General features: G+C 40.5%; 1 protein-coding gene across 1 annotated transcript in view; it reads left to right on the top strand.

Annotated features, from left to right (window-relative positions):
- LRRK1 (leucine rich repeat kinase 1) overlaps positions 1-15,750 on the top strand; it is a 96,386-nt gene that overhangs the window by 14,185 nt on the left and 66,451 nt on the right. The window contains exon 2 of the mRNA XM_063448820.1: positions 8,451-8,586. Within this exon, the coding sequence (XP_063304890.1) occupies positions 8,520-8,586 (67 nt within the window). The 5' untranslated portion in view covers positions 8,451-8,519. The remainder of the gene's footprint in view (positions 1-8,450; positions 8,587-15,750) is intronic.

The raw sequence follows: 15,750 nt of genomic DNA, 5'->3' as shown, positions 1-15,750 counted from the left end.
TGTGATTTTCACAGTGAGAAGACACCAGCGTCCATAGGAAATCATTGAGAATGCTTTCCTATAAGACTGAATGCGCATACGCATTCAGCCGATGACGGAAGAAGAGGGAGGAGAGTCCCAGCGCCGAGGGAGCCCGGCGCTGGAAAAAAGGTAAGGGATTAACCCCTTCCTCCCCCTTCAGCGCCACGGGAATGGGATCCTGAGGGTGGGGGCACCTTTAGGGCACTATAGTGCCAGGAAAAAGTGTTTTCCTGGCACTATAGTGGTCCTTTAAAACAACTGATGTTAGAGAAGGGGACTGGTGTGTGTGTCTGTGTGTGTATGTGTATATATCAGGACTTGCCTTGTAACCTCCACTGCATAAGAATTGCATGTTTTTTTTGGCTTAGTTTTCGCAACTCTGATCCCTGTGATTTGATCTACTCATTCGCATGTTTTCTGTTTTTCTTTTCGTTTCTGTAAACTTTGTAAAACTTACAAATAAACTGTGCCTCTCCATGCTTTAATTTGAAGCACTTAGACTGTCCCCACCTCAATGTGTGAAGCCTGCAGTGAGTGACTCATTTAGTGTTTTTGTTATGGAGTCAGTGAAGGGCACCCTAGCTCGTCTCCTGTTTTAGTTTCTCGTTAAAACAAAACCCTCTCGCTATGGTAATAGTTCTAACTTTAACCCCTTAAGGACACATGACATGTGTGACATGTCATGATTCCCTTTTATTCCAGAAGTTTGGTCCTTAAGGGGTTAAAGGCTGACCACAGCTTTGCTGGGTTACTGAGTGCTGTCATGGTCCAACGATTAAGGGTTTGAAGTGGGTGCATGGGAGAGCCTGAATTGACAAACTGCCCCAAAACGGTTTGACAGGAGACCTGGGGAATGTGGCCATAGACACGCAGCATAATTTCCAGTGAAGTTATATTTCCCCTTTAAAAGAGCACTCCACCCCCCACATAGTAACAAAAAGAAAAATCACTATTTAGTAGATATACCTCCAGTGAATACTTGCATGGGGTATATCTTAAAATATCTTGCAAAGGCTGCAGTTCTTATGAACTGCAGTCTTAGAAAGCCCTTCCCCCTTTCCCCAGAAGAGACTTCCAGTTTCTTCACAGGGAAATAACCAGTTTGAGGCTTCGTATTGAGAAGCCTATGACTAGGTGCCCACGTGCATGTGTGTGCAAATGGTCGCACAACATTGCGTGCACATGCCCCAGCTCGTGGATGCATGCACACGCCTGCAGCTTAGGAACTGGTCTGAGGTCTTTGAAGGAGGGGAGACAGGCACGCTCAAGTAGAACATGCCTGCCACTTCTGTTAGCTCAGGGGACCTAACAGAAGTAGGAAGGAATCCTCACTGGCTATTTCTCATATAAATCAGCGCTCTTATAAACTGGGGTTAAACTAGGGTACTTCTCACCCATAAAGCACTTCAGAAAGTTGAAGTGCTTTTGGGGTGTGGAGTGGTCTTTTTAAAGCTACATTATGCCGAATATTTTAAAAAATCAATCACAATAGAATATTTAAATTTCCTGATGATTAGAGTGTGTTCAGGAACTCTAGTTTCCTTGGAAATATTTTGTCCAGCTTTTATTACAGATATGTGTATAGTCCCACTTAAAAATAAATCTAGAATTCAATCTACAAGTATTATCTTGAAATGAATTAAATTGGTACCTTATTAAGGAGGAACCAACCTGTTGAGTTGAGATGATATTTTCTACATGTATTTGAGCATGAGTTCCAACTGAATGGTAAAACAAGATTAGACTCTCATCATTGGTTCTGACGGGCTGAAGGCTGTTTATTTGTTGGTGGTAGACAAATATAGCACACAACACATACTGGCACATTGTGAAGCCATTTATATGTGCTTTGTTCTTTTGCAGATAGACAGAAATATCACAGAAAATTGAATGTGGGATTATAGGTGTGAAGCTCATATAGCAGATCCAATCAATGTCTTAAAAATCACACATTAAGATACTTGGCTCCACAGCTTATTGTAGTGTTGAGCTTGCCTAGCGTCCCCTAGCACTAAAGGCACTGCTAGTTGAAGGGAGGCTTTAGGGGCTAAAGTACTGGATGTGGGGCTGTTTAGCCCAAGATCTTTGCAGTTGGTGCAGGAAGATATTCATTTTTTCTAAAAATTTATTTTTGAATTAATTTTACAGCTATTTCTCCTACTATAAAAAGAAAGATCAATAGTACAGCACTCTGCCATCCTACTTAAGTAAAAATGGTGGTGCTTGGCAGGTGGCTGTAAGGAAGGGGTACTGAAGAGTACAACGTTGCTGCACACCTCTTTGTTTGTTAGGAAGCATGGCATGACTGCATTGAAAAGCATGTGCTTGGGTCTGGCTATGATTTCATTGGTATCCCTAAGATTATCAGTAGCATGCTATTCATGGGTTGAGAAGAAGGGGCATATTTTCCTTTCGGATCAACACCCAGGTGTTGGAAACCAGCAACACCCCTAAAATGCCAACCTCTCCCAGGTGCATTAATTGTATGGAATTAACACTATTGCTATAGGCTCCAGGAAGACCCATGGTATATATAAAACTGTTCACCAGTTCAATGTACTACAGTGAGTTGTAGTGTTTAGGTTGCTCAGTGTTAAGCCATACTGTTATTGCAGTGCTTTTTAAAAAACTTTTGTAAAAGTGGAAATATGATGAGCAGATGCCACAGACTTTGCATTACGGAACTGAGTCATGTAACCTTTTTTTTTTTTTGCTTGGAGTTGTGTGTTCGAGTTTATACCTCAATGCTGAAGACAGGGTTTATGCTTTAATTTTCCATTTTCTAAAAAGCCAATGTTTATTGATCCTGTGTATCTCACCTTCTTACTATTCTTTCTACCCATTATGGACTGTTGCAATGAAGTTATTTTAGGGTCTGGATTCCTTGGGTACCGTCTTATATTAAGAGAATGTTTTTGCCTTGTGCCGTTGTCAGGCAACAACTGATACAAATGACACTGTGCATTCCAGCAGGTTTAACAGTTTAACTTAAGATGGTGTCCATCCCAAGTTTATTGGGATGCAGTTTTTTTGAATGAGGAGTGTTCCTAAAACATTGTTTGTATGTCTTTCTGCACAGTGTAGTGATACCTGTCTGTCTGCTGTGCCAGGCAATCCTGGAAGTGACGTAGTTTATGATGCATAATATCCATTTCTGTAATTATTATTATTATTTTTTTATGTGTGGTTGTTGGCACACTCTTAAGACTTGACTACATCCCATATCTAATCACAACCCAGTAAAGGGCACAAATATGTCCTGGTTGTCCTTGTTTCCTTATCTGGTTGTGGTTCTTGTTACCCAAGAATGCGTTTTGCTGCATATTGAAGTTATTGTTTTCTAACGTCAGCTTTTCTGACAATTCTTGCTCTCCGTTATGTAAACTTTATTTAAAGGGCTAATCTCTAAAGTGAGAATTCAAAGTGAATTCCAAATTTAAGGCCAAAATAGCCAAACTGGTCACATTCTCTGTCAGCTATGCTTTTCAGTTCAGCTACTTTGGCCTTAAATCTGAAATTTACTCCAGAAATGTCTGGGCACACAGTGGCTGAATAAGTAGCAGCTTTTACTGTAACAAACTGCAAATCAAACAAGAATTGATCTCACCATGAGGTCTTTGTCAACAATAATTGTTGCAAATACTGGCTGGGTGTTTTCTGTTTGGCTACAACTTTTGAAACTTTGCATAAGGACTACACAATAAATGCAAATCTGGTTCAGTGCATTTTCTCCCCTTATATAATTTGACACAAAATAAAGCAAAAGGCATGTCTGTTGTGTTTGAGATATGCTTGTATTCTCAGACTGAGAAAAAAACTTTCCCTTCATTTACATCTCGATGTCGAGAGGAAAAAACACAAACTAATATAGGATCATGGGGATTGTAGTTCTGTAGTATCCAAACCAAGAAGGGACACACACACACATTAAAATATAATACCACCTAATGAGCATCAAGGCTGGACCCAAAAGCAGAGCGTCACTATACAGAATAATAACTGAGCACTCTAAGTGGTATAAGGGAGCAGTCTTTATTGACTTAAAGCAACGTCTCGTCTCGCTATTGGATAAAGGCTCCTGTAGGGAGCTGAAATGTGGTTTTAAGTCAATAAAGACTGCTCACTAATACCTGTTAGAGCGTTCAGTCATTTTTCTTTATATTGGGGGACCTGTCGCAGCCGAAGGGAGTACTTTAGCCCTGTTCTACGACTGGCTGACTATTTTGGAATGGAAAGAGGAACTACTATGAGTATTGTAGCCATGTTCTGCTTATTTGACATTTTTTCTATTGCTCTTTTGCAGGTGGCTCTGTATATATTATTGCATCAGTTACTAAACAATCAAGGTGGTTTGGAGGTCAAGGAGTGGGGGATAAGGATATTTGTCAATAGGTGATTTTGTGGGAGTTTGGGAATAGTCATTTTGTTCTTACAGTAAAAGGTTTTAGCACTAGAATGAGAAGGTAACAGCGTGTGGAGGAGTGAGTTACTGTTTGTACTGAGAATTAGGGGGTTCATTGTGGAATTTGTTTATGAGTATAAGGAACTAGACTTATTTGTAGATTTTTTTCGGCCAGAAAATGGGGGACATGTTAAATGATCTTAACATGTATAGCTTGGAGGAAAGACGAGACGGGGGATAAGATAGGAACATTTAAATACATAAAGGGGATACACACAGTAAAGGAGGAAACTATATTTAAAAGAAGGAAAAACTACCACATCAAGAGGACATAGTCTTAAATTAGAGGGGCAAAGGTTTAAAAATAATATCAGGAAGTATTACTTTACTGAGAGGGTAGTGGATGCATGGAATAGCCTTTCAGCTGAAGTGGCAGAGGTTAACACAGTAAAGGAGTTTAAGCATGTGGGATAGGCATAAGGCTATCCTAACTATAAGATAAGGCCAGGGACTAATGAAAGTATTTAGAAAACTGGGCAGACTAGATGGGCCGAATGGTTCTTATCTGCCGTCACATTCTATGTTTCTATGTGCAGACAAGGTATATTGACCGTTCTGCAGCAGAAGACTTTTTGGTTTTACTGAAAAGTTAACTGACAGCCCTTAGAAATTAAACCATGTAATATAACATAGAAAATCACCTATAACTTGTTAACTTTTTTTTTACATTTTCACAACTCACTAATACACCTGTTACACAGACGTGAAATCCAACATGCAGTCCATGTTCCTATAATAAATGACTTGTTACCATCTAGTAAAGCAAGTCCTATGAAATAAATCCATTATCCTTGAACGTGCTGAATACGTCAATCATTGAATCCTGCTGACATAAATGATTTATCTGTGTGGTCCTGGAATACTTAATCAATAGCCATTAGACTCATCAGAGGTATCACCCTGAAATAATTTCATTTTGTTCCTGTTCCAAAAATAGTTCTAATCGTGTATTTCTTAGAACATGCTTTGAATTCATTTTCAGTTCCCTTTATGCAGCGAGGCCGTGCCGGATAATTCTGCTTTAGCTAACGTGTTTTTCTACTATTTGTTAGAAGGTATCTATCAAACTACCTTACCTCGACTGCTAATAAATCAAAGATAAGTATTCCTAACAATACAGTGTCCCTCTGCCTCCACGGCCGGTCATGAAAGGGTTAAAACAAACTTTCATTTACTTATCTTTTCCTGCGACATCACAAAAATGTCTCTTACCCCATTGGAAAGTATTCAAATTAATGCTTTCCTATAGGGATTTTCAAGACGCTGCATGCTCCCTTGCTAAGTGTGGGGACGTCAAGCATTGTTTCTAGAAGTGACTCAAGGAAGTGCTTCTAGTGGCTGCCTGAATGACCACCTCTAGAGGATGTCTTAACCCTGCAATATAAACATTGCAGTTGCTCTAAAGCTGTAATATTGCAGGGTTGAGAACTGGGACTCTGCACTCAGACCACTTCAATGAGATGAAGTGGTCTGGTGCCTACATTGTCTCTTTAAGCATATTTAAAAACCTGATTTAACATAATAGTAAGAGATGGCATGTCATACAACGTGTGAGTAAGGCCAGTATGGTTAACACAGAGAGTGGGTTACAGAAGGCAATAGCTGTGGAATATCTAAGTTATTTTTGTGTTTTTTCTTTGCTGATGGAAAACTTTTTTTGCTATGTGTTTGCTCCACTGTAATTTAACGCTATCCTTCATGGCAAGCATGTCAAACTCAAAGGCTAACACTGGCCAAATAAACAAGGTTTAAGTTTGTGGGCTGCAAAAAATAAAAACCTCTATTTTCATAGAAACGTGGGTTTATTTTGAAAACTACAGTATAAAAAAAGAACAAGAACAACAATAAAATTCATGTTTTCTTCATGACACTTGGAATCTCTTCTCTGATACTATCTTTCCTCTTGTTTGCAGTGATCACTTTCAAAACTGACCCTCCCTCTTCTAAACCCCAGCACCTCCCTCTTCTAAACCCCAGGACCCCCTCTGCTAAACCCCAGCACCCCCTCTTTAACTTTAGCGCCCCCCCCTCTCTTTAAGTTTAGCGCCCTGTCTCCGAAACCTTAGCGACCCCTCTCCTTAACCCCAGCACCCCTACTACACACCAGCCCCCCTCTACTAAAAACCAGCCCCCCCTCTTCTAAACCCCTGCACCTGTTTTAAAACACTGTGAAGGCGGAGCACATTGTCATGTCAGAACGTGACTGATGGCACCCCCCTTATGCATGGCACCCAAGGTGGACTGCTTCCCCCCACTCTCCTATTAGTAATCCAGTCTTTGCTGGGCCACACATGGTTAGGGAAACATCAGAGCAGGATAAATCATAAAATGATCCTAGGGGGCTATCTAGGACCCAGGAATAAGACAGGTGCCCCAGGACAATTAATTTGCATGGCCACATTAAACATTGTTATGTGAGGATTTATTGAAATGGGGTTGGGCCAAACCTGCCTAGGTCCCTGTAGGATCATAATACCTCTCTCGTAAACATCAGGACAGACGGAGTTACTTTCTCGTCTCGGCAGAATTCTTTGCTAAGGCTGCAAAATATGTAAATTTCAAGCAAATGCATGACATTTAATCTAAAGTGAGGAATTCCATTTCAAGGCCAAAGTAGTCAAATGGAAAGCAAGATGTGTGTCCTTTATGTTTCCAGTTTGGCTGTTCTGGCCTCAAAATGTCAAATTTACTTTTCATTCCTGACCATTCTCACTTAAGTTGTGACTGGGCTCCAAGCAAGTCTTAGGAAATGAGTACTGTCTATAATGTCAGCTGGAAGAGAAGCTAATAACATTAACAAGTGCAAAAGTCAAGGAGTAAGTGCATTGCTGGGCAATAAACAGAGTGTTGATTAATGTTTGTAGAATGTAGGAGGTAAGCAGAATTGGGAGACTAACATTTTGTATACAAGACACAGCACTCGCTGAACCAGGCTTTCTGGAATTAGCCAGCAAATGGCATGATATTGTGGAAAATCTTCTGGGTAACTGAGCAGCACTTTGACAAGGAGCAAGGTAGAGAGAGTTTCCCAATCCACACCAAATGTACAATCTTCTGCCTGCCTCCTCTTTGCTTTCACAAGGAACTGTATGCCAGGCCTCTGACCCCTGCTCTATAACTATAGGGGGTGGTAGATGGATGTCACTATCAGATAAAATATTCAAACCTATATCCATCATCCAGTCCTTACAGCTGTGTTTGGAATGTTTGATCATAATGTTCAGTCAGCCAAAATTTAAAACAAACAAAAACAAACTATATATATATATATATATTTTATTGATCCTGAGGAAAGTCCCATACAGAGGACTGAAACGTTGATCGTGATTTTTAATATGAATAAATAAAGATTGGAACTTTTAAATTCTGTGAGTGTTGCTAAATACAAAAACCAATCAAGCCATAAGACTTGCTTTTCCCACAGTAATCTCACTTTAACAGTGCTCTCACCACCGCAAGGGATTCTGGGTAGGCGTATGCAAATGAGCTCAACTAAGAACCACATTTTTGCCTCATAATTCCACTTCATACATGGATTCCTTAGAGTATGTGCCTGCTGTATACAACAGCTTTGAAACACCACTCAGGAAGAGGAGCAAAGCCAGTGAACCACTCATGGACAACTGTTTAGTTGAGGTTGGTTACTGGCTTGGTATGGAGGCCGGGCGTTACTTGTAAAGTACATACCAACAGAGTTTTGATGGGGAAAAAAGTGTGGATGAAAACCCCTTCCACCTGAAGTAAGTGGATAGTTAATACATTGCTAAACACAAATATGTAGTTTACAAGAAAGCCAACTCTGTTGGTATATACATACATACATACATACATTAAGTGCCTATTAGCTTTGTACTAATAAAGTTCTCCGTGTTTTTTGTCGTCTGACAGTTTCCGATTTTTTTTCCATTGAATGTGTGTTATTCTACTTGGAGTTCCAATTACAATGACATCATTTTGTCTTTTTCAGGCTTGAACACCATTTTATTGTTTATTAATTGTGGGAACACAGCTCTGGCTCTAAAAGAAGCTCCCGAGGATGTACTGGTGTGTTGGGGCTGAAGCATGTGCTGGAAGCCGTGGAGGAAGCATGGATTCACACAATGGTGCGTATACATCATGTCCAAAACATGTTCGAAAAAATATGTGAAATTGCTTTACTTACTTCACCAGTACGAAATGATCAACAATTCCTAGCAAAAGTTTAATTTTCTTTATATATTTGTGGCCATCGCTTATGTGACCATTGCTGGTGGTACACAGACTGCAACCTGGAGACTATTTAGCTTATAACGCTTAGGTCCTAAACAGGTGACCACTGGGATCCTAGTGCAGGTATAGGACTGATAGCAGTTGTACATATTGTGAATCATCCATAGACGTGATAGTACTCTAGCTGTAGCTTTTAGAGGGCTTTATATTTTCTTGGGTCTAGGCACCCTTACTATATAAGTGAGGTTCACACCAGCAATCTGAATGTATCAAGGCACTTAGTTTTGTCTGTTATTCTGGAATTTTATTGGATCTTTAGAACTTGACCACATGGTTAGCAGTTATACTTGTTATTTTGCGATCTATTGTGTTGTCTCTATTTTCCACTTAAGACTAAAAGATACATTGTCTACTGTGATCTCCTACTCTAGGCTTGCGTTTCTGTATGTTTTAGCAGCTACTTTCTATGAGGTAATTACTAGACTCTTGCTGTATTCAGATTTAGGGTGATTCACACTTACCAGCTCAACTATGTAGTTGAGGTATTCCTACTATTTCTCTTTAACGGGACACTATAGTCACCCAGATCACTTTAGGGAGGGGGGAGGGGGGGAGGGGGAGGGGGGGGGGAGGGGGAGGGAGGGAGGGAGGGGGGGGAGGAACCTAAGGGTTGTATAGTGTCAGGAAAACGAGTTTGTGTCTCTTTAACGGGACACTATAGTCACCCAGATCACTTTAGGGAGGGGGGGGGGGGGGGGGGGGGGGAACCTAAGGGTTGTATAGTGTCAGGAAAACGAGTTTGTTTTCCTAACTCTATAGTGATCCTTTAATAAAGGAATCTCTCTAAGATGAGTATGAGTTTTTAGTTGTCGAAGGGGTTCTTTATCTTTGCTTTTTTTTTTATTTCTGCCTATCTTACCTTAATTTTTAATTGGTGAGATTTGTGTATCAATTTGCACCTGACTGTACTACAAATTAAATAAAGTTTACCCACTATTAGATAAGATATTCTCTCTGCTTTTACTCCTCATTAGGAGATTTTCCTTTCTCACTGTTTCTGAACATTCCACTGACCTGCAGAACATGTTGACCCTTTCTAAATAAAAACTAGGCACTGCCAGGTCCTTATCCACAGTACTGGTAGGCCAAAATTAAATTCACAGCGCTAGAGCTGGGAAGGAGCTTTTCATATAACATATACTGTATCAAACGTATATGCTGTGGGTGGCCACATTTACATAAAAGTACAAAAATGCGAAGTTGTAGTCTAACAGGATCTGGGTGGTGACTGTTTACATGAGTATTATTTATTCAGGTAAATATGAGAATTCTTGGTTATGCTAGCTGATTTTCCTATTGGTCTGTCATTTGGTGCAACCTTGTTATTCTTTTTTTTTTTATTTGTTTATGCTAGCTGAAAGAACCTGAGTAGTCTTCAAAAGAATGCATTTAAACATTGGGGTTACCAAGAAACCGAGATTAGACCAGAGTCAAACGACAAATTTATGAACCAGAGAGCCAATTAATTATAGACAAATGCAGGGAATGGTCACGAACTGTACTTTACTTTATAACTATGCACATTTGCTACAGCTCCACCTACTGCCCAGTAAGCCAAACATACTCATTATATAAAATGAATGATTTTGACTGGGCTAAGGTTATCAAAGGAAAACGTATAACTCTTGCAGTGGACGTGTTAAGGATCCTGATAGTGTTTTACATGACTGGTATATTGACAAAATATTTCCTCTAACATTTGAAGAAGCGCTGTTGGTGTAATAAAAACTATTTCTAAATATGACCGCTTTTAGATTATTATCTAAACATTTTTTTGCTAATAGCACATTTTGCTTGTTTTCTAGTATATTTTCAGACTTGTATAGTCTAGTATATTTTAAGATATAGTTTTAAAATTACAAACTTTGTCTGCATTTTGTGCGTGTGATCTATTGTATACATTTGTTCTTTCACAAATATCCTGTGCCTTATGATCATATTAAACTCCAGGAAATTACTCCTGTCTCCCAAGAGTATTGCATTGAGTACTATTGTGCTTGAACAGGATATAAGTAGTGTGTTTTATCCAGTATATTGATGTGAAAATAATAAAAGCTAAAATTGAACAGTGTGTTGGCAGTTTTACAAATACGAAGCAAATCAGGAAAAAAATTACTAATGTACGACAGTAATATGCAGATATACACATGTACAAAAGCAGATACACAGCTACATGTAGAATGAAAAGAAAATAACTATATCATCTCTTCCCATAAAAACATATATCAGTTTCCTTCTCCTTGCCTTAGACATGTTGTTAGTCTACAGAGTATCACACATTGTTTTGGAGATCTTGAGGATGGTGGCTAACAAGTCACCCTCGACATACCCCCTAGCTTCACATGCTCCCATACACATTCCACCTCCACATTTCCATACACATTCCCCACTATTGTCCCCAAAGTCATCCTTTTTCCCAGCCCAATGCATATTAATCCTCCACAACCCACATACCTGCACATACCCCCGCCACGGCTTCCAATACCTCCTACATGGGCACAGCTCCATACCACAGTCCCATACACATTTACCTTCCAGTTAACATATACTTAACACCTCCACAGCTTCCTTACACACACCCCTCCACAGTTTCCTTTAAGTGTCACTGTCACCATCTGGGGACTACAGATTTAGCAAAGACCTCCAACAGTGACATCGCCGCTGGGGGAGTGGTAGGGAAAGGTGCGTTCTTCTTACCTGAACCTATCCCTCACGAGGCCATCTTCTTCTGGCTGGTTCTCTTCAGCTTCTAGTTCTTTAGCGCCAGAAGCCGGCATCACTGCTGTACTCTTTAGCCGGAACTTCAATAAAGACATTATCTTGGGGCAGCCCTGAGAATAGCAACTATATGTTCCCCAACCAGCCTCCCGAGCCCATGGAATAGTTTAGCCTTCACTGTGGAATGCATTAAATCATTAATTGTCCTCCACTCTGCAATGTGATTTCATGCACTACCACATCCTACTAACAGATCTGTGAATGGCAAGGCACGCTGGTCTAGCAATTTATATCACTTAAAAGAAGACCCGGGGCTTTTCAAGAGCTCATTTGCCCCCCTCTTGTTGATGACACTCCTGTTGTAATGATACAGACAGGGAGTGAAAGCACTTATTTTTCATTTTACAAAACCCCATTCCAGATACTGACGAGACTGACATCTATGTCTAGGGGATAATGCCCCCAAGTCAGCCTGTGCAGCCAATAAAAGTGTGTTTCTTTATTACTGTGTGACGGCATTTTGTAATGCTTGGGGTTATTTATGTAAGTAATGTGCAGCATAATGTTGGTCCATAATAAGATCTAGGGTGTAAAGATAGAACTTTTTATATAGAAGTATAACTTTGCATATTCATGAAGAAAATAGAAATTAAATTAAAGAACCAATGAACATACATAGAATGATATTCCCGCCCATATGCATAAACCCTATAAGGACAAAAGTATTCTGGCACCTGACCATTACACCACCAGAGACTTTTATGACATTGCATGCCAAATATTAATATGTAGTTGCCCCCCCCCCCTCCCTTTTCAGCTATAACCACTTCCACTATCCACTATTCTGGGAAGGATACCCACAAGATCTTGGGAATTATTGCCCATTCAACCATTAGAGCATTTGTGAGGTCAGGCACTGATGTTGTTGTTATTATTATTATTATTATTATTATGATATTTATAGAGCGCCGTCAAATTCCGCAGCGCTTTACAATGGGTGGACGAACAGACATGTAGTTGTAACCAGACAAGTTGGACACACAGGAACAGAGAGCTTACATGCTAGAGGGAGTGGGGTAAAATGACACAAAAGGTAAGGATAGTATTAGACTAGTGACAGTTGCAGAAGAGGAATCAGTTGGGAGCTATTAACAGTTTAATTGATACGCTTTTATGAAGAAGTGGGTTTTTAACAATTTTTTGAAGGAGTGGAGACTGGGTGAGCATCTAACGGAGGAGGGAAGCGAGTTCCACAGGAACGGTGCAGCCCTCGAGAAATCTTGAAGGCGAGCATCAGAGGTGGGAGTACGGACAGAAGATGGACGTAAGTCTTCAGCAGATCGTAAGGGCCTAGATGGGACATACTTGTGTATAAGGGAGGATAGATCGGTGGGAGCAGCATTATGTAGAGATTTAAAAGCAAGAACCAGAATTTTAAATTGAGCTCTATATTTTATAGGAAGCCAATGTAGGGACTGACAGAAGGGTCAGGCATGGGAGGTGCGGGCGGACAAGAAGATGAACCTCGCCGCCGCATTCATTATGGACTGTAACGGCACAAGTTGGGAGCACGTAAGACCACTGAGAAGCAGATTACAGTAGTCAAGGCGAGAAAGGACAGTGGAATGGACAAACACCTTAGTCGCATCTAGCGTTAAGTAGGGGCGGTTGTGCGCAATGTTTTTTTGAGATGGAAATGACAGGATTTGGCGATAGATTGAACATGAGGCTTGAAGGAGAGGTCGGAGTGAAAGAGAACACCTAAGCAGCGAGCCTGCGTGGTGGAGCTGATGGTAGCACCGTTGACTTGGAGGGAGACAGACACAGGAGTAACAACACTTGAGGGAGGAAAGACCAGAATTTCAGTTTTGGTCAAGTTTAGTTTAACCCCTTAAGGACCAAACTTCTGCAATAAAAGGGAATCATGACATGTCACACAAGGGGTTAAGGAAGTGGGCAGCCATCCAGTCAGAAACAGCAGTGAGGCAGTCAGAGACACTAGTCAAGAGGGGACGGGAAGAGATCAGGAGAGGACAGGTAAATTTGCATGTCATCTGCATAGAAATTATATTGGAAGCCAAAGGAGCTAATGAGTTTACCAAGGGAGGCAGTATAGATGGAGAACAGTAGGGGACCAAGGACTGAACCTTGGGGGACACGGTGAGAGGAGTTGGATGAGAAGGCCCGCAATCTCCTTTCCAGTTCATCCCAAAGATGTTTGAGATCAGTGGTCTGTGTGGGCCAGTCAGGTTCTTCCACACCAAACTCATCCAACTATGTTTTTAAAAACCTTGTTTTGTGCAAGGGGGCGCAGTGATCCTAGAACAGAAAAGGGCCTTCCCCAAACTGTTCCCACAAAGTTGGAAGAATAGCATTATCCAACATGTCTTGGTATGCTCAACAATTATATGCCAAACTCAGACTTTCCCATCAGCCTGCCAAACAGAGAAGCATGATTTAGCTTGCCACAGAATTTTTTTACTGATCGGTCTAATGCTTGGCATTGTACTTGGTGATGCCTTGCATGTAGCTGCTCAGCCATGGAAACCCATTTCATGAAGCTTCTGCTGCACACTTTTTGTGGTTATATTAATGCCAATGGAAGTTTGGAACTCTTCAGCTTGGGAATCAGCACAGCGTTGGCGAATTTTACACACTATGCGCCTCAGCATTCAGTGACCCTGCTCTGTGACTTTACATGGTCACCCGTTTTGTGGCTGAGTTGCTGCTGGTCTTAAAAGCTTCCACTTTCCAATAATTCCACTTACATTTGACCGTGGAATATCTAGCAGGGATGAAATTGCAAAGATGGCATCCTATCACAGTGCCAAGCTTGAATTCCCTGAGCTCTTCAGAACAAACCCCGCCCTCCCCCCCTCCAAATATTTGCAAATGCAGACTGCATTACTAGGTGCTTGATTTTATGCACCTGTGGCAATGGGTCTGATTGAAACATCTGAATTCAATAATTAAGAGGTGTGTCCCAATACTTTTGTCTATATAGTGTAATCTATAGGTTTATGGTTTTAAATAGAGCACGACCTGAGGTTAATTGAACAGAGCCTGACAAATGAGGATGGTCCGCACCCCACCATCTTAACACTTCACCAGATGCCACTTCATGCATATATCTCTGTTTCTCATTAACTTAACAATTTCCCCTTGTTTTTAATGGTAAAAGCCATGATATGCATTTATAACTCTATATTCTGGAAGATGTGAATGTAAGGCAGAGTACCTTTCTGGTATTTTTATTACCGTGGGCTATAATCTAATTGTAAGAACCTTTCTCTCTGGGTTAACCTGCCTTCTGGGCAGATGACCATTTCTGGCCTGGCTACAGGAACATAGACTGTAAATATCGATTTGTCTGTCAAGCATGAGTTTAGTATCTTGAACTCAGTGACGGGAAGAATAAATCACATCCTCTTAATTTCTTTTTCTTTATATTTTAACCCATTCAGTGTTCATGACCAATTGATTGGAATCATATTAGTGTATGTAGTAAAAGTGTTCATATTTATAGTATTTTCTTCAATTTCACAGAATTATTTATTTTTTAATATAAATTATTTACCAAATAGCAGTTGGATTGTGACATTTGATATTATATCCTACCTACGGTTTACGTCTAAAGGGCCAGCATCTTCAGCGGTATTATCATTTTAACATCTTAAAGCGGCACTGTCACGCCCCTCCTCTCCCCCTGATAAATGAGTATTTAATGAAGATAGAATCTTTATAAAATACTTATGCGGGCTGTGTTGTAATTTCACGGAAATTCCAACCCAGTCAAGAGATATACTGAGACAAAGTAAGGACTACTCTGCCTCTGTATAATTCCTACACCTGACACTTCTAATCGGCGGTAGCTCTTCCTAATATCTAGAAGTGTCAATACCCCCAGCTGTCACCATAAATCCCAGTGGTGCACTTTCGCAAATATCGACTTTTGGCGCTAAAACACTAGGTGCTGAACCGCAGGAAGAAGAGGGCGATGCTCACAAGGGATGGGCTCAGGTAAGTAGAACTCACCTTTCCCTGCCCCTCTCGGCCACAAGATGCCCAGCGGCGATGTCACTGTCGGGGGTCTTTGCAAAATCTGTAATGTTCCTAGATGGTGACAGTGCCGCTTTAAGGACCAATCATGATCTTTGTAGACACTGTAATCTGTTCTTTAAAGCTCCTAAATATTGTGCACTATATGCAATATTTTATTGTGTGACTACAGATCTACTACTCTGACATTTTGTTATTGTTTTCTCAAATTTTGTTCTAAT

Source organism: Pelobates fuscus, chromosome 3 (genome assembly GCF_036172605.1).
Source record: "Pelobates fuscus isolate aPelFus1 chromosome 3, aPelFus1.pri, whole genome shotgun sequence".
NCBI lineage: Eukaryota > Metazoa > Chordata > Amphibia > Anura > Pelobatidae > Pelobates > Pelobates fuscus.
The sequence above is the reverse complement of the archived record's forward strand: the minus strand, read 5'-3'. Positions and strand labels throughout refer to the sequence as shown.